Genomic DNA, 18,525 nt, shown 5'->3' with positions numbered 1-18,525 from the left:
GGAAATGGTCACAATCTTCCCAGGAATTAGGCAGGGTGAGGCAGGGAGCTGAGCTTTCAGTGTTCATCATGGCCCAGCTGCTGAGGCTGCCTGGTAAAAGAAGACAGCTACTGAGTGAGGAGCTGACAGATGGGGAAGCCAATCAATTCATCTGGATGGGACTGTAAAAGCAGGTTCACACTGGGACAGTGGCAATAGAAAGAGGGATAAATTAGACAGGGAGGAGAGAAAAACAGCAATAAATATGAGCTGATGGGAGAAGAGTGAGGTGAGAGGTGGACAGAAGAAGGATGTCTGGCTGTGAGGAGTTCCCTGCCCCATCCCTTTTCCACTTGGAAGAAATGGAGATGAATCTTGTTCTCATGGAGCCCTGCAGTGACTGGGGCAGATCACTGCAGAATGGGAATGGATTGTTCCCAGGTTAGGGCAGTAGAAAGCCTGAGTGAAACAGCTCTGGTATGGCTGCTGCCTCTGCCAGGCTCTTCACAGCAACCTTAGAATAGAATAGGATAGAATAGAATAGAGTAGAATAGAATAGAATAGAATAGAGTAGAATAGAATAGAGTAGAATAGAATAGAATAGAATAGAATAGAATAGAATAGAATAGAATAGAATAGAATAGAATAGAATAGAATAGAATAGGACTGGACACAGTAATCCTGATGTGGCCTCAGCAGGGTAGAGGGGTAGAAGAACCTCCCTTGACCTGCTGGCCACACTCTTCTTAATACACACCAGAAGACCATTGGCCTTCTTGGCCACAAGTGCGCATTGCTGGCTCACAGGCATCCTGTTGTGCACCAGCACTCCCAGGTCCTTTTCCCCAGGGCTGGTCTCCAACAGATCAGCCCCCAGCCTGTGATAGAATAGAATAGAATAGAATAGAATAGAATAGAATAGAATAGAATGGAATGGAATGGAATGGAATGGAATAGAATAGAATAGCATAGAATAGAATAGAATAGAATAGAATAGAATAGAATAGAATAGAATAGAATAGAACAGAATAGACCAGGTTGGAAGAGACCTTCAAGATCATCAAGTCCAACATATCACCCAACACCATCTGATCAACTAACCCATGGCACCAAGCACCCCATCTAGTCTCCTCCTAAACACCCCCAATGATGGTGACTCCACCACCTCCCTGGGCAGCACATTCCCATGGCCAATCACTCTCTTTGTGAAGAACTTCTTCCTAACATCCAGTCTGAACCTCTCCTGGCACAGCTTGAGACTGTGTCCTCTTGTTCTGGTGCTGGCTGCCTGGGGGAAGAGACCAACCCCCACCTGGCTCCAACCTCCCTTCAGGGAGCTGTAGAGAGCAAGAAGGTCTCCCCTGAGCCTCCTCTTGTCTGCTTGGGCCATAGAAACCTTGACTTGGAGAGGCATTGAGTCACCACTGCCGTGACACAGACAGGAGCTCATTGTTTGGGACTCTGTACTTGGAATTGTTGTTGCTCTTAGCCAGAGGCAAGTTAAAAATTCAGCTAATAACTTGCAAGTAGGTGCCCCCCAAATTGACAGGCTCCAGAGGTGGACTCAAACTGAGAAGTACAAACTCTCTTTTCTTGTTTTGGTGGTGAGGTGGAATTTCAGAACTGATGGAGTCAGGATAGTGGTTGGTGGAAATCTCATTGATCAGGGGTACTGGTCAATAGTAGGCTGAGCATGAGCCAGCAGTGTGCCCAGGGGACCAAGAAGGCCAAGGGCATCCTGGCCTGCATCAGGAACAGTGTGGCCAGCAGGAGCGGGGAGGTCATTGTGCCCTGTGCTCAGCACTGCTTAGGCCACACCTTGAGTCCTGTGTCCAGTTCTGGGCTCCTCAGGTTAGGAAGGACATTGAGAGACTTGAAGGTGTCCAGAGAAGGGCAACAAAGCTGGGGAGGGGTCTGGAGCACAGCCCTGTGAGGAGAGGCTGAGGGAGCTGGGGTTGCTTAGCCTGCAGAAGAGGAGGCTCAGGGGAGACCTTCTTGCTCTCTCCAACTCCCTGAAGGGAGGTTGTAGCCAGGTGGGGGTTGGTCTCTTCTCCCAGGCACCCAGCACCAGAACAAGAGGACACAGTCTCAGGTTGTGCCAGGGGAGGTTCAGACTGGAAGTTAGGAAGAAGTTCTTCACAGAGAGAGTGATTGGCCATGGGAATGTGCTGCCCAGGGAGGTGGTGGAGTCACCATCCCTGGAGGTGTTTAAGAAGAGCCTGGATGAGGCATTTGGAGCCATGGTTTAGTTGATCAGGTGGTGCTGGGTGATAGGTTGGACTGGATGATCTCAAAGGTCTCTTCCAACCTGGTCTATTCTATTCTATTCTATTCTATTCTATTCTATCCTATACTAATTCTCTCCTCTCCTCTCCTCTCCTCTCCTCTCCTCTCCTCTCCTCTCCTCTCCTCTCCTCTCCTCTCCTCTCCTCTCCTCTCCTCTCCTCTCCTCTCCTCTCCTCTCCTCTCCTCTCCTCTCCTCTCCTCTCCTCTCCTCTCCTCTCCTCTCCTCTCCTCTCCTCTCCTCTCCTCTCCTCTCCTCTCCTCTCCTCTCCTCTCCTCTCCTCTCCTCTCCTCTCCTCTCCTCTCCTCTCCTCTCCTCTCCTCTCCTCTCCTCTCCTCTCCTCTCCTCTCCTCTCCTCTCCTCAACAGGAGATGAAAAATCCTTCTTGAAGTGCAGAATGATTTGGTTGCAGACTTTTCCATGTATATCCCATCCTGAGCAGAGAAATTCTGGCAAGAATGTTGTGGGAGAGCTGCTTTTGATAGGGTTTGCAGGAACAGAGCAGTACTTCCAGTGCTACCTTCATGATCACCATGTGTGCCTGGGACTACTTTCTGTGCTCATGGGGCTTGCAATGCAAGTTCCTGATCCAAGGAAATAAAGAAGCTGATGGTGCCTGGCCTGTGGCCAGCTAAACACCCTAGTGTTTAGTCAGGAGGGTTGTCACTGGAGAGAAGTTCAGCCTCTTGCTGGCCAAAGGGGCAAGTTAAGATGCAGCAGAAACAGAGCAAGAGGTGATAGAGGCTTCTCCTGTTTCTGTGACACCCATGTGGCCTCTATCACTGGCAGGAGTTTGCCATCTTCTGGTCTGCCTCCATGAGGCAGCAGGGAGCTTTGTGTCTGTGGTGCAGGCAGAAATACAGACACAAGGAGACACTGTCTCTACACACAGGAGATCCTGAGAGCTTCCCAAGAGGATGGAGTCAGCACACTGACTGCTCCACACCAGCTCCCTCTGCAGTGCTCTGGGTACTGGTAGCATTCTCTCCTCACTTGGAGTCAAGCAGGTATGAGGTGGGTGGAAGGTGGAAGGTCAGTGTGTTTGTGGGGAAGCACCAGTAAGTGTCATCCATCAAATCAGTGGCAAAGTATCATGGAGAAAGCATGGAGTCACAGAATGGGCTGGGCTGGAAGGGACCTCCAGAGCTCAGCCAGTCCAGCTCCCTCTGCAGTGAGCCTCCTCAGCTAGGTCAGGTTGCCCAGAGCCCTCTCCAGCCTCACCTGGAATATCTCCAGGGCTGGAGCCTCAGCCACCTCCCTGGGCAGCCTGCTGCAGGGTTCCAGCAGCCTCCTGCTGCAGAACTTGTTCCTCACATCCAATCTCCATCTGCTCTGCTCTGCTTTGAAGCCATTGCCCCTGAGCCTGTCTCTGCAGGCCTTTGGGAACAGTCTCTCTCCAAATCAGTGAGAATGACTTTGTAAAACTGCCTGAGAGCCACACACCCCCAGAGAAAGTGCTCTGTAGCCAAGCTCTTACTACTGAGATAGTTAAAGTCCCACTGCTGCCTGCCAAACCTGACTCACTCTGTGTCATAGTATCATAGTGTCATAGTATCAGTCAGGGGTGGAAGGGACCACAAGGGTCAGCCAGTTCCAGCCCCCCTGCCATGGGCAGGGACACCCCACACTAGATCAGCCTGGCCAGAGCCTCAGCCAGCCTGGCCTTAAACACCTCCAGGGACAGGGCCCCAACCACCTCCCTGCACAACCCATCCCAGGGCTTCACCACTCTCATGGGGAAGAACTTCCTCCTCCCCTCCAGCCTCAATCTCCCCACCTCCAGCTTCATTCCATCCCCCCTAGTCCTATCCCTGCCTGAGATCCTGAGCAGTCCCTCCCCAGCCTGCTTGGAGCCCCCTGCAGATCCTGGAAGGCCACAATGAGGTCACCTGGGAGCCTTCTCTTCTCCAGACTGAACAGCCCCAACTCCTTCAGTCTGTGCTCACAGCAGAGGTGCTCCAGCCCTCTGCTCCTCCTCCTGGCCCTGCTCTGGACACCTTCCAGCCCCTCCAGATCCCTCTTGCAATAGGGGCTCCAGAGCTGGAGGCAGTACTGCAGGTGGGGTCTCCCCAGAGCTGAGCAGAGGGGCAGAATCCCCTCCCTGGCCCTGCTGGCCACACTTCTCTTGCTGCAGCCCAGGCTCTGCTTGGCTTTCCGGGCTGCAAGTGCACACTGAGAGCTCCTGCTGAGCTTCTCCTCCCCCAGCACCCCCAAGGCTCTCTCCTCAGGGCTGCTTTCCAGCCAGTCCCTGCCCAGCCTGCATTTGTGCCTGGGGTTGCCTCCACCCAGCTGCAGGACCCTGCCCTTGGTCTTGTTGCCCCTCCTGAGGTTGGCTTGTGCCCACCTCTCCAGCCTGCCCAGCTCCCTCTGGATGGATCCCTTCCCTCCAGCTGCCTGCTGCCCCACACAGCTTGGTGCCATCAGCAACCCTGCTGAGGCTGCACTCAGTGCCACTGTCCCTGGCACCCACAAAGATGTTGAACAAGCCTGGGCCCAGCACTGATCCCTGAGGGCCTCTGCTTGTCCCTGGCCTCCCCTGGGCCATGGACCCATGGACAGCCACTCTTTGGGTGCAGCCCTCAAGCCAGTTCTGTATCCATCTAGTGGTCACCCCTCACACCCCTGTGGCACCAGCCTGGAGCCCAGCCTGTGGTGGGGACAGTGTCAAAGGCTGTGCTCAGGGCCAGGGAAATGACATCAGTTGCTCACCCTGCAGCTATTGATGTTGTCACCTGTGCAGAGAAGGCCACCAGGTTGGTCAGCAGCTATGTCAAGCAGCTCTGAGATAGGGCAGTGCACCCTCCAAATATCCAGGCAAGAGAATAAAGCCAAGAAGCTCATAGTGGAGAAAACCCCCAGGCAGAGGGACTTGGCAGTAACTTCTCCTTGCAAACAGCCTCTTCCTGTGTTTCTTAAAGCTGAAGGTTAGTTTTATACCTAGATAACAGAACTCCTGTCACAGACAAACTTTCCTGATTACCATTAAGTGGCTTTGAATTAAGAGTTGCATGGAATCACAGAATGGTTTTGGTTGGAAGAGCCCTCCAAGATCACTGAGTCCAACAACCAACCCAGCCCCACCATGGCCATCAAACCATGGCCCCAAGTGCCATGGCCACAGGGTTCTGGAACACCTCCAGGGATGGGGACTCCAGCACCAACCTGGGCAGCCTCTGCCAATCCCTGACCACTTTCAGGAGAGAAGTTTTTCCTCCTCTCCAACCTAAGCCTCCCCTGGCACAATTTCAGGCCAGTTCCTCTCCTTCTATCACTTGAGACTAGGGAGAAGAGTCCAACCCCCAGCTCCCTGCAGCCTCCTCTCAGGGAGCTGCAGAGAGCAATGAGGTCTCCCTCAGCCTCCTCTTCTCCAGCCTGAACACCCCCAGGACCCTCAGCTGCTCTTCCCCAGCCCTGTTCTCCAGACCCTTCCCCAGCTTGGTTGCTCTTCTCTGGGCCTTCTCCAGCCCCTCCATATCTTTCCTGTGGTGCTTAGCCTTGGAGGGCACAACCAGGCACAGCCTGGGGATGAGTTCAGTTCCTTCGCTTTGGTGTAGAGGAATCAGGCTGTGGGAAAACTGAAGCAGTGCCTTCATGTGTAGATCTGTCAGCTGATGAGCATTAATTAATTCATTGCTTAAAGAAAGAGAAAACCCTGAGAATGCAACCCTGGCAAACTGCAGTGGCTGAGGAGATTCATTGCCAGCAGGAAGATGCTTTTAGCGGAGCGCTCGGTGTCAGCGTGATGCAGCTGCTCAGCAGCCAGGCAGGGCCAAACTGCTGCCTCAGAAGTGTCTGCAGTGGGATGCCACAGCTTGCCTTTCAGCAGCACCCAGCCCACCCCTGTGCTTTTTGTTCTGCAGGTACATTGAGACCTTGAAGGAGCACAAGCCAAAACTCGTCTGGGACGAGCAGATCGCCGAGCACTACTTTGAGTACAAAAAGTGAGTCACAGTCCCTCCCTTAGCCTTCTGCAAGCACTGAGACAGTCTGCAAAGGAAGGAACAATCAGATTGTTCCAGAGAATCACAGGGTCATAGAGCCAGCCAGGTTGACAGAGACCTCCAAGATCATCAAGTCCAATCGATTAGCCAACCCTAACTAATCAACCAGACCATGGCACTGAGGGCCACATCCAGGCTCTTCCTAAACACCTCCAGGGATGGGGACTCCACCACCTCCCTGGGCAGCACATTCCCATGGCCAATCTCTCTTTCTATGAAGAACTTCTTCCTAACATGCAGCCTAAACCTCCTCTGGCACAGCTTGAGGCTGTGTCCTCTTGTTCTGGTGCTGGTTGCCTGGCAGAAGAGCCCAACCCCCACCTGGCTCCAACCTCCCTTCAGGGAGTTGTAGAGGGCAAGAAGGTCTCCCCTGAGCCTCCTCTTCTGCAGGCTAAGCAACCCCAGCTCCCTCAGCCTCTCCTCACAGGGCTGTGCTCCAGATCCCTCCCCAGCTCTGTTGCCCTTCTCTGGACCAACCCCCTCCTGGCCACATCCACCCTTCAGGTAGTTGCAGACCCTTGAGGGCAGTTGTAGAGTTGTAGTTTGAAGCCATTGCCCCTTCTCCTGTCACTGCAGACCTCTGCAAACAGTCTCTATCCTTCCTGTAGGCTCCCTTCAGGTACTGGAAGGCTGCTCTAAGGTTCCCCTAGAGCCTCTTCTCCAGGCTGAACACCCCCAACTCCCTCAGCCTGCCCTCACAGCTTCTACCCCCTGATCATTCTCATGGCCTCCTCTGGACCTGCTCCATCAGCTCAATGTCCTTCCTCTATTGAGGGCTCCAGACCCATACACAGCACTCCCCCTGAGGTCTCAGCAGAGCAGGCATGGCCCAGCACACAATGAATTAGCAGTTAGCTCTAGCAGGCAGCTGAATTCAGCTGTTTGTGATCTGTGTGCCAACACTGAAGTACAAAGTAAAAGAGTGCCTCAGGCAGGAGGAGTCCATCATAGAAGGATTAATGCAGTAACATGAGCTAAAGCAATCCTTAGAAGTCTGGTGAGTCACATCATCAGAGGTCCCCCATCAAAGTTATCTGCTGAGTGTCAGTGCAGCAGAGGCTCTGAGATTACTGCTGAGCTGTTGAGTGATTACCAATCACTTGGCCAAAAGTAGTTCTGAGAAGACTTTGTGGTTGCCCAGGGGTGTTGTGGATGCCCCTTCCCTGGAGGTGTCCAAGGCCAGGCTGGATGAGGCCTTGAGCAGCCTTGGCTGGTGGGAGGTGTCCCTTGGAACTGGATGATCTTGAAGGTTCCCTTCCACCCCAAACCATTCTCTGAATCTACAGAAGTCTGGGTTTACAAGTCCTAGTGATAAAACAGGTCAAGCCAAACACCTCTGCTAAATGAAAGGGTTGGGAGAATCAGACCCAGTGTCTTCCAGGTGAGTTCTTACAGCATGGAGAGCAAGAGGGGAAAAGGTCATAACTTTCTTTGTCCTCCTTTTATTCAGCCTGAAATAACAAGAGGATTCCTGATCACAGCTCACAGGATGTGAGGGGTTGGAAGGGAGCTCTGGAGATCATCCAGTCCAACCCCCTGCCAGAGCAGGAGCACAGAATCCAGCACAGGTCACACAGGAACACATCCAGATAGGGCTGGGAAGGCTCCAGAGAAGGAGACTCCACAACCTCTCTGGGCAGCCTGCTCCAGGCCTCTGGGACCCTCACAGTGCAGAAGTTCCTCCTCATGTTGAGCTGGAACCTCCTGTGCTGGAGTTTATATCCATTGCCCCTTGTCCTAGCCCAGGGTGCAGCTGAGCAGAGCCTGTCCCTGTCCCTTCCTTCCTGACCCCCAGCCTTGTTGCCCTTCTCTGGACACCTTCAAGTCTCTCAATGTCCTTCCTAAACTGAGGAGCCCAGAACTGGACACAGGACTCAAGGTGTGGCCTCAGCAGTGCTGAGCACAGGGCACAATGACCTCCCTGCTCCTGCTGGCCACACTGTTCCTGATGCAGGCCAGGATGCCCTTGGCCTTCTTGGCCCCCTGGGCACACTGCTGGCTCATGTTCAGGCAGCTGTCAATCAGCACCCCCAGGCCCCTCTCTGTTTGGCAGCTCTCAGCCACTCTGCCCCCAGCCTGTAGCTCTGCCTGGGGTTGCTGTGGCCAAAGTGCAGCCCCTGGCACTTGGACTTGTTGAATGCCATCCTGTTGGCCTCTGCCCATCTGTGCAGCCTGGCAAGGTCCCTCTGCAGAGCCCTTCTGTCCTCTAACTGACCAACATCTGCCCCCAGCTTGGTGTCAGCTGCACATTTACTGCTGACTGACTCAATGCCCTCCTCCAGATCATCAATGAAGATGTTAAAGAGGCTGGGGCCCAGCACTGCTCCCTGGGGCACAGCACTGGTGCCTGGCTGCCAGCTGGCTGTGGCACCATTCACCACCACCAGATAACCAGGAGTTTGTTGTTGTTGTGGCTTGGATACTGGCTCCTGGTTTGGGCCCCTCATTACCAGAAAGACATTGAGTTGCTGGAGAGGTGGCAAAGTAGGGCAATGAGTCTGGTGAAGAGTGTGGAGAATAGGTCTGGTGAGGAACAGCTGAGGGGACTTCAGTTGTTCTGCCTGGAGAAAAGGAGGCTGAGGGGAGACCTTCTGCTCCTTTGTGCAGGGCTCCCCACCAGCCCTGTTCTCCAGACCCTTCCTTAGCTTTGTTGACCTTCTCTGGACCTGCTCCAGCCCCTCAATGCCCTCCTTGGAGTGAGGGACCCAAAACTGAACCCAGTATTCAAGGTGTGGCCTCATCAGTGCCCAGTACAGGGGGGCAGTCACTACCCTGCTCCTGCTGGCCACACCATTGCTGATCCAGGCCAGGTAATGAATGGGAAGTATGGAGTGCATGGAATGTATGGAATTGGATGGCAAAAGTGTTTGACTGCAGAGTGCCTCAGATTCCAGAGAGGAAAGAACAATCAGTGACAAATCCCAAAGAGAGGAGCTACTAAATGTCACTCTGTGAATGCTGCTGTGCTGCATCTGCCTTAGTTTGAATGGCAGTGATGTCTTCAGATGAAAAGCAGCACTCTCCTTCAGCACTGTCTTTGCTTCCTTCTAGTGGGAAGGAAAAACATCTGGGTTGGAATTCTAAGCTCAGCTAAAACTCCTCTGGGACTCTCTCAAAGCTGTGGTGACTGTTTTGTTGTCCTGTTTTGCAGAAGCAAAGGAGGCAAACATGCTGTCTTCTACCCAACACTGAAGGTAGGTGCCACTTGCCCACCTCAGGGGGCTGCCAGGGGAAAGAGATGATGTGTTGCATTATTGAGACACTGCACAGAGTGTTGAGCAGGCTTTAGGCTCCTGTGGAAGAAGTTTAGACTCATGCAGTTTTTATGATTCCATGCTTCAGCTGCTTGTACAAGATTGGTTTTTCCTACCTCAGGCATTAGAGGGGTTGGGGATCTTTGAAGTGGAGCCATGTCTACAAACAAGGCACAACAGGGCAGATCTGAGTGCACAGAGACACACCAGGGCACATCAGTGCTGGAGAGGATCTGTGTGAGTGCACAGACACACCAGGGCAGATCAGTGCTTGAGAGGATCTGTGTGAGTGCACAGAGACACACCAGGGCAGAGCAGTGCTTGAGAGGATCTGTCTGAGTGCACAGAGACACACCAGGGCAGATCAGTGCTTGAGAGGATCTGTCTGAGTGCACAGAGACACACCAGGGCAGAGCAGTGCTTGAGAGGATCTGTCTGAGTGCACAGAGACACACCAGGGCAGATCAGTGCTGGAGAGGATCTGTGTGAGTGCACAGAGACACACCAGGGCAGAGCAGTGCTTGAGAGGATCTGTCTGAGTGCACAGAGACACACCAGGGCAGAGCAGTGCTGGAGAGGATCTGTGTGAGTGCACAGAGACACACCAGGGCAGAGCAGTGCTGGAGAGGATCTGTCTGAGTGCACAGAGACACACCAGGGCAGAGCAGTGCTTGAGAGGATCTGTCTGAGTGCACAGAGACACACCAGGGCAGATCAGTGCTTGAGAGGATCTGTTTGAGTGCACAGAGACACACCAGGGCAGAGCAGTGCTTGAGAGGATCTGTCTGAGTGCACAGAGACACACCAGGGCAGATCAGTGCTGGAGAGGATCTGTCTGAGTGCACAGAGACACACCAGGGCAGATCAGTGCTTGAGAGGATCTGTCTGAGTGCACAGAGACACACCAGGGCAGATCAGTGCTGGAGAGGATCTGTTTGAGTGCACAGAGACACACCAGGGCAGATCAGTGCTTGAGAGGATCTGTCTGAGTGCACAGAGACACACCAGGGCAGAGCAGTGCTGGAGAGGATCTGTCTGAGTGCACAGAGACACACCAGGGCAGAGCAGTGCTGGAGAGGATCTGTCTGAGTGCACAGAGACACACCAGGGCAGATCAGTGCTTGAGAGGATCTGTTTGAGTGCACAGAGACACACCAGGGCAGATCAGTGCTTGAGAGGATCTGTGTGAGTGCACAGAGACACACCAGGGCAGATCAGTGCTTGAGAGGATCTGTCTGAGTGCACAGAGACACACCAGGGCAGATCAGTGCTTGAGAGGATCTGTCTGAGTGCACAGAGACACACCAGGGCAGAGCAGTGCTGGAGAGGATCTGTCTGAGTGCACAGAGACACACCAGGGCAGAGCAGTGCTGGAGAGGATCTGTCTGAGTGCACAGAGACACACCAGGGCAGATCAGTGCTGGAGAGGATCTGTGTGAGTGCACAGAGACACACCAGGGCAGATCAGTGCTGGAGAGGATCTGTGTGAGTGCACAGAGACACACCAGGGCACATCAGTGCTTGAGAGGATCTGTCTGAGTGCACAGAGACACACCAGGGCAGATCAGTGCTGGAGAGGATCTGTCTGAGTGCACAGAGACACACCAGGGCACATCAGTGCTTGAGAGGATCTGTTTGAGTGCACAGAGACACACCAGGGCAGATCAGTGCTGGAGAGGATCTGTGTGAGTGCACAGAGACACACCAGGGCACATCAGTGCTGGAGAGGATCTGTGTGAGTGCACAGAGACACACCAGGGCAGAGCAGTGCTGGAGAGGATCTGTCTGAGTGCACAGAGACACACCAGGGCAGATCAGTGCTGGAGAGGATCTGTGTGAGTGCACAGAGACACACCAGGGCAGAGCAGTGCTTGAGAGGATCTGTGTGAGTGCACAGAGACACACCAGGGCAGATCAGTGCTGGAGAGGACCTGTCTGAGTGCACAGAGACACACCAGGGCAGAGCAGTGCTGGAGAGGATCTGTTTGAGTGCACAGAGACACACCAGGGCAGATCAGTGCTGGAGAGGATCTGTGTGAGTGCACAGAGACACACCAGGGCACATCAGTGCTTGAGAGGATCTGTGTGAGTGCACAGAGACACACCAGGGCAGAGCAGTGCTGGAGAGGATCTGTCTGAGTGCACAGAGACACACCAGGGCAGATCAGTGCTTGAGAGGATCTGTCTGAGTGCACAGAGACACACCAGGGCAGAGCAGTGCTGGAGAGGATCTGTGTGAGTGCACAGAGACACACCAGGGCAGAGCAGTGCTTGAGAGGATCTGTCTGAGTGCACAGAGACACACCAGGGCAGATCAGTGCTTGAGAGGATCTGTTTGAGTGCACAGAGACACACCAGGGCAGAGCAGTGCTGGAGAGGATCTGTGTGAGTGCACAGAGACACACCAGGGCAGAGCAGTGCTGGAGAGGATCTGTGTGAGTGCACAGAGACACACCAGGGCAGATCAGTGCTGGAGAGGATCTGTCTGAGTGCACAGAGACACACCAGGGCAGATCAGTGCTTGAGAGGATCTGTTTGAGTGCACAGAGACACACCAGGGCAGAGCAGTGCTGGAGAGGATCTGTGTGAGTGCACATGTGCTCACAGACATGTTGTAGAGGGTAATGAGGTCTCCCCTGAGCCTCCTCTTCTGCAGGCTAAGCAACCCCAGCTCCCTCAGCCTCTCCTCCCAGGGCTATGCTCCAGACCCCTCCCCAGCCTTGTTGCCCTTCTCTGGACACCTTCCAGCAACTCAACATCTTTCCTAACCTGAGTAGCCCAGAACTGGACACAGGACTCAAGGTGTGGCCTAAGCAGTGCTGAGCACAGGGCACAATGACCTCCCTGCTCCTGCTGGCCACACTGTTCCTGATGCAGGCCAGGATGCCCTTGGCCTTCTTGTCCCCCTGGGCACACTGCAGGCTCATGTTCAGCCTACCATCAACCAGCACCCCCAGGTCCCTCTCTGACTTGTCCCTCCTGACTGTAACTGGATTTCTTCCTGCCCAGCTCTCCAGCCTGTCTAGGTCTCACTGGGTGGCAGCACAATTTTCTCAAGCTGGCTTCTACTACTGGAAGGGGATTGCTTCTGTAGTGGAAGCCAATCACATTTACAGGGAACAGAGACATTTTGCATGGTTAACCTGGTGTCAAATGATGCAGGGCTGTGTTTTGCTGAGCAGGATTGTTATCCTAAGTTCCATTAGTATAAGGATAATTCCCTTTGTTAATTGAACCTTGGTGGAAGGATCAGCACAGATGGGATATTAATGAGCCTGCCTAACTGCATCATTGCTAGGAGCTCTAGGGTGGTAGGAAGTTTCATTGCAAACTTGGAGAGGAGAGGAGAGGAGAGGAGAGGAGAGGAGAGGAGAGGAGAGGAGAGGAAAGGAGAGGAGAGGAGAGGAGAGGAGAGGAGAGGAGAGGAGAGGAGAGGAGAGGAGAGGAGAGGAGAGGAGAGGAGAGGAGAGGAGAGGGGAGGGGAGGGGAGGGGAGGGGAGGGGAGAGGAGAGGGGAGGGGAGGGGAGGGGAGGGGAGGGGAGAGGAGAGGAGAGGAGAGGAGGGAAGGGGAGGGGAGGGGAGGGGAGGGGAGGGGAGGGGAGGAGAGGGGAGGGGAGGGGAGGAGAGGGGAGGGGAGGGGAGGGGAGGGGAGGGGAGGGGAGAGGAGAGGAGAGGAGAGGAGAGGAGAGGAGAGGAGAGGAGAGGAGAGGAGAGGAGAGGAGACTCGAGGAGAGGAGACTCGAGGAGAGGAGAGGAGAGGAGAGGAGACTCGAGGAGAGGAGAGGAGACTCGAGGAGAGGAGACTCGAGGAGAGGAGACTCGAGGAGAGGAGACTCGAGGAGAGGAGACTCGAGGAGAGGAGAGGAGAGGAGACTCGAGGAGAGGAGAGGAGAGGAGAGGAGAGGAGAGGAGACTCGAGGAGAGGAGAGGAGACTCGAGGAGAGGAGAGGAGAGGAGAGGAGAGGAGAGGAGAGGAGAGGAGAGGAGAGGAGAGGAGAGGAGAGGAGAGGAGAGGAGAGGAGAGGAGAGGAGAGGAGAGAATTAACCAGGTTGGAAAAGACCTTTGAGATCATCAAGTCCAACCTATCACCCAGCACCATCTAAACAACTCAACCATGGCACCAAGTGCCTCATCCAGGCTCTTCTTAAACACCTCCAGGGATGGCGACTCCCTCACTTTCCATGCTACATGTTGTTCTGCTATATTCAGCTACAAGTCTGCTGTCTGGTCAGATTGACAGGTTGGAGGGCAAGGAAGCCATCCAGAGGGACTTGGACAGGCTGGAGAGGTGGATCCATGCCAGCCTCATGAAGCTCAACAAGGCCAGGTGCAAGGGCTCGAGCTGCTCTGCTCTGGAGACAGCCTGAGAGAGTTGGGGTTGTGCAGGCTGGAGAAGAAAAGGCTCCCAGGAGACCTTCTGGTGGCCTTCCAGGAGCTGCAGGGGGCTACAAGAAAGCTGTCAGGGAGGGATAGGACTGCGGGGGATGGAGCAAAACTAGAAGTGGGGAGATTCAGATGTTAGGAAGAAGTTCTTCCCCAAGAGGGTGGTGAGAGCCTGGCACAGGCTGCCCAGGGAGGTGGTGGAAGCCTCCTGCCTGGAGGTGTTTGCAGCCAGGCTGGAGGTGGCTGTGAGCAACCTGCTGTGGTGTGAGGTGTCCCTGCCCATGGCAGGGGGGTTGGAACTGGCTGAGCCTTGAGGTCCTTTCCAGCCCTGACAATTCCATGACTCTATGATCAGGCCCAGTGGGACAGGCCATGGGGATCAGGCCCATGATGCCTTGACACTTTGTTGTTTGCCATGGAGGTAATGTTTGAACACATTCCTGGTGTGAGCAGGTCCAGCATCGCAGTGCTGCACTTCACAGTAAGCAAAGCTGAGTGTCAGAGGCTGGAGGTGCTGGAAGGTGTCCAGAGCAGGGCCAGGAGGAGGAGCAGAGGGCTGGAGCTGCTCTGCTGTGAGGACAGACTGAAGGAGTTGGGGCTGTTCAGTCTGGAGAAGAGAAGGCTCCCAGGTGACCTCATTGTAGCCTTCCAGGATCTGCAGGGGGCTCCAAGAAGGCTGGGGAGGGACTGCTCAGGATCTCAGGCAGGGATAGGACTAGGGGGGATGGAATGAAGCTGGAGGTGGGGAGATTGAGGCTGGAGGGGAGGAGGAAGTTCTTCCCCATGAGAGTGGTGAAGCCCTGGAATGGGTTGTGCAGGGAGGTGGTTGGGGCCCCGTCCCTGGCTGGCTGAGGCTCTGGCCAGGCTGATGTAGTGTGGGGTGTCCCTGCCCATGGCAGGGGGGTTGGAACTGGCTGAGCCTTGTGGTCCCTTCCAGCCCTGACTGATTCTAAGTGCAGCAGGTGAATTTGTGGCATTGCCTCCCTCACAAACCAGGGGCCACAGCACCTCCACATCAATGGCTGGAGCTCAAATAGAAAGGCTTTGAGCTATCCATCTCCCAGAGCCTCTTTCAAATAGACTTGTGATAATGCAAATGGTGACTGTGTGCTGGGAGAAGGCAAGGGTAGGTACGAGATCTTGATGGTATTTGACAAGTTGTTCCTAATTGTCTTCATTGATAAAGTTTTATCTTCCCCCTGAGACATCTCTGGGAGAGTTGGCCTGGCTGTGTGTCAGGAAATGAGAGCCTCAATTAGAACAGTCCTCAGAGTTCATAAAGCTGATTTATTCCTCTGACATTTGCTCTGTTTAGCTGGTTATTTTTTATTAGGTCATTGAATTAACTGGAGCAATTAACTGTCTCTCACTGGATGATTGCTTGCTAACCAGAGAGCAGTTGAGGTACAGGCTGGGTTGTACAGCCTCTGCTTCAAGGAGAGATGTGTTTAACAAGCCTGACAGTGGCACAAAGAGATGGGAGCATGGGGGAGCTGCTGTCCCTGACTGATGTCCCTGCTCTGTGTCTCTCTCTCTCAGTCCATCCAGCTGCTGTCCCTGACTGATGTCCCTGCTCTGTGTCTCTCTCTTAGTCCATCCAGCTGCTGTCCCTGACTGATGTCCCTGCTCTGTGTCTCTCTCTCTCAGTCCATCCAGCTGCTGCCCCTGACTGATGTCCCTGCTCTGTGTCTCTCTCTTAGTCCATCCAGCTGCTGTCCCTGACTGTTGTCCCTGCTCTGTGTCTCTCTCAGTCCATCCAGCTGCTGTCCCTGACTGATGTCCCTGCTCTGTCTCTCTCTTAGTCCACCCAGCTGCTGTCCCTGACTGATGTTCCTGCTCTGTGTCTCTCTCAGTCCATCCAGCTGCTGTCCCTGACTGAAATCCCTGCTCTGTGTCTCTCTCAGTCCATCCAGCTGCTGTCCCTGACTGATGTCCCTGCTCTGTGTCTCTCTCAGTCCATCCAGCTGCTGTCCCTGACTGATGTCCCTGCTCTGTCTCTCTCAGTCCATCCAGCTGCTGTCCCTGACTGATGTCCCTGCTCTGAGTCTCTCTCAGTCCATCCAGCTGCTGTCCCTGACTGATGTCCCTGCTCTGTGTCTCTCTCTTAGTCCATCCAGCTGCTGCCCCTGACTGATGTCCCTGCTCTGTGTCTCTCTCAGTCCATCCAGCTGCTGCCCCTGACTGATGTCCCTGCTCTGTGTCTCTCTCTCTCAGTCCATCCAGCTGCTGTCCCTGACTGATGTCCCTGCTCTGTGTCTCTCTCAGTCCATCCAGCTGCTGTCCCTGACTGATGTCCCTGCTCTGTGTCTCTCTCAGTCCATCCAGCTGCTGTCCCTGACTGATGTCCCTGCTCTGTGTCTCTCTCTCTCAGTCCATCCAGCTGCTGTCCCTGACTGATGTCCCTGCTCTGTGTCTCTCTTAGTCCATCCAGCTGCTGTCCCTGACTGATGTCCCTGCTCTGTGTCTCTCTCTTAGTCCATCCAGCTGCTGTCCCTGACTGATGTCCCTGCTCTGTGTCTCTCTCTCTCAGTCCATCCAGCTGCTGTCCCTGACTGATGTCCCTGCTCTGTGTCTCTCTCAGTCCATCCAGCTGCTGTCCCTGACTGATGTCCCTGCTCTGTGTCTCTCAGTCCATCCAGCTGCTGTCCCTGACTGATGTCCCTGCTCTGTCTCTCTCTCTCTCAGTCCATCCAGCTGCTGCCCCTGACTGATGTCCCTGCTCTGTGTCTCTCTCTTAGTCCATCCAGCTGCTGTTCCTGACTGATGTCCCTGCTCTGTGTCTCTCTCAGTCCATCCAGCTGCTGTCCCTGACTGATGTCCCTGCTCTGTGTCTCTCTCAGTCCATCCAGCTGCTGTCCCTGACTGATGTCCCTGCTCTGTGTCTCTCTCTTAGTCCATCCAGCTGCTGTCCCTGACTGATGTCCCTGCTCTGTGTCTCTCTCAGTCCATCCAGCTGCTGTCCCTGACTGATGTCCCTGCTCTGTGTCTCTCTCAGTCCATCCAGCTGCTGTCCCTGACTGATGTCCCTGCTCTGTGTCTCTCTCTGTCCATCCAGCTGCTGTCCCTGACTGATGTCCCTGCTCTGTGTCTCTCTCAGTCCATCCAGCTGCTGTCCCTGACTGATGTCCCTGCTCTGTGTCTCTCTTAGTCCATCCAGCTGCTGTCCCTGACTGATGTCCCTGCTCTGTCTCTCTCTCAGTCCATCCAGCTGCTGTCCCTGACTGATGTCCCTGCTCTGTGTCTCTCTCAGTCCATCCAGCTGCTGTCCCTGACTGATGTCCCTGCTCTGTGTCTCTCTCTCAGTCCATCCAGCTGCTGTCCCTGACTGATGTCCCTGCTCTGTGTCTCTCTCTCAGTCCATCCAGCTGCTGTCCCTGACTGATGTCCCTGCTCTGTCTCTCTTAGTCCATCCAGCTGCTGCCCCTGACTGATGTCCCTGCTCTGTCTCTCTCTTAGTCCATCCAGCTGCTGTCCCTGACTGATGTCCCTGCTCTGTGTCTCTCTCAGTCCATCCAGCTGCTGTCCCTGACTGATGTCCCTGCTCTGTGTCTCTCTCTCAGTCCATCCAGCTGCTGTCCCTGACTGATGTCCCTGCTCTGTGTCTCTCTCTCAGTCCATCCAGCTGCTGTCCCTGACTGATGTCCCTGCTCTGTCTCTCTTAGTCCATCCAGCTGCTGCCCCTGACTGATGTCCCTGCTCTGTCTCTCTCTTAGTCCATCCAGCTGCTGTCCCTGACTGATGTCCCTGCTCTGTGTCTCTCTCAGTCCATCCCGCTGCTGTCCCTGACTGATGTCCCTGCTCTGTGTCTCTCTCAGTCCATCCAGCTGCTGTCCCTGACTGATGTCCCTGCTCTGTCTCTCTCTCTCTCAGTCCATCCAGCTGCTGCCCCTGACTGATGTCCCTGCTCTGTGTCTCTCTCTTAGTCCATCCAGCTGCTACCCCTGACTGATGTCCCTGCTCTGTGTCTCTCTCAGTCCATCCAGCTGCTGTCCCTGACTGATGTCCCTGCTCTGTGTCTCTCTCAGTCCATCCAGCTGCTGTCCCTGACTGATGTCCCTGCTCTGTGTCTCTCTCTTAGTCCATCCAGCTGCTGCCCCTGACTGATGTCCCTGCTCTGTGTCTCTCTCAGTCCATCCAGCTGCTGTCCCTGACTGATGTCCCTGCTCTGTGTCTCTCTCAGTCCATCCAGCTACGCTTGGAGCTTGCCAAAGAACTGGGCACTGGAATATCCATCTGGGAACTGGGACAAGGCCTGGACTATTTTTATGACCTGCTTTAATAGAAGCAATGATGTGGGGAAGACTCTGCTGCAGCAAGCCTCTGCCTCCAGTCAGTGTGGGTGTCCTAGAGGTGTGATGATGAATCAGTTTTTGTACCTCCTGCCCTGTCTCTCTGAGCCCTTTCCTTTTGCCAAATAAAGAACCTTTTCTGATTTGCCACACAGACAGCAGTGCTGCCAGCCCAGGGAATGCAGTGGGAAAGACCTACTGAATGTAACAGACCAATACAGCTGGGGTGGTGTGCCTGGGGCAGGGCTGGGCTGGCCACCAGCTGAGTGCCAGAGGCGCTCCAGGAACCTTTCTGCTTCCTGAAGGGGAGAGGAAAGGAAGAAGGGAGAGAGAC

The 18,525-nt window shown here is 54.4% G+C and overlaps 1 protein-coding gene across 1 annotated transcript in view; it reads left to right on the top strand.

Moving 5' to 3' along the window:
• Positions 1 to 18,274, top strand: part of CHID1 (chitinase domain containing 1) — a 164,263-nt gene extending 145,989 nt beyond the window's left edge. The window contains exons 11-13 of the mRNA XM_054171978.1: positions 6,124 to 6,204; positions 9,416 to 9,458; positions 18,083 to 18,274. Of these exons, the coding sequence (XP_054027953.1) occupies positions 6,124 to 6,204; positions 9,416 to 9,458; positions 18,083 to 18,181 (223 nt within the window). The 3' untranslated portion in view covers positions 18,182 to 18,274. The remainder of the gene's footprint in view (positions 1 to 6,123; positions 6,205 to 9,415; positions 9,459 to 18,082) is intronic.
• The last annotated feature ends 251 nt before the right edge of the window (positions 18,275 to 18,525 follow it).

This window comes from Dryobates pubescens, chromosome 22, assembly GCF_014839835.1.
Source record: "Dryobates pubescens isolate bDryPub1 chromosome 22, bDryPub1.pri, whole genome shotgun sequence".
Lineage (NCBI taxonomy): Eukaryota > Metazoa > Chordata > Aves > Piciformes > Picidae > Dryobates > Dryobates pubescens.
Note: the sequence above shows the minus strand (reverse complement) of the source record. Positions and strands in the feature narration are given on the sequence as shown.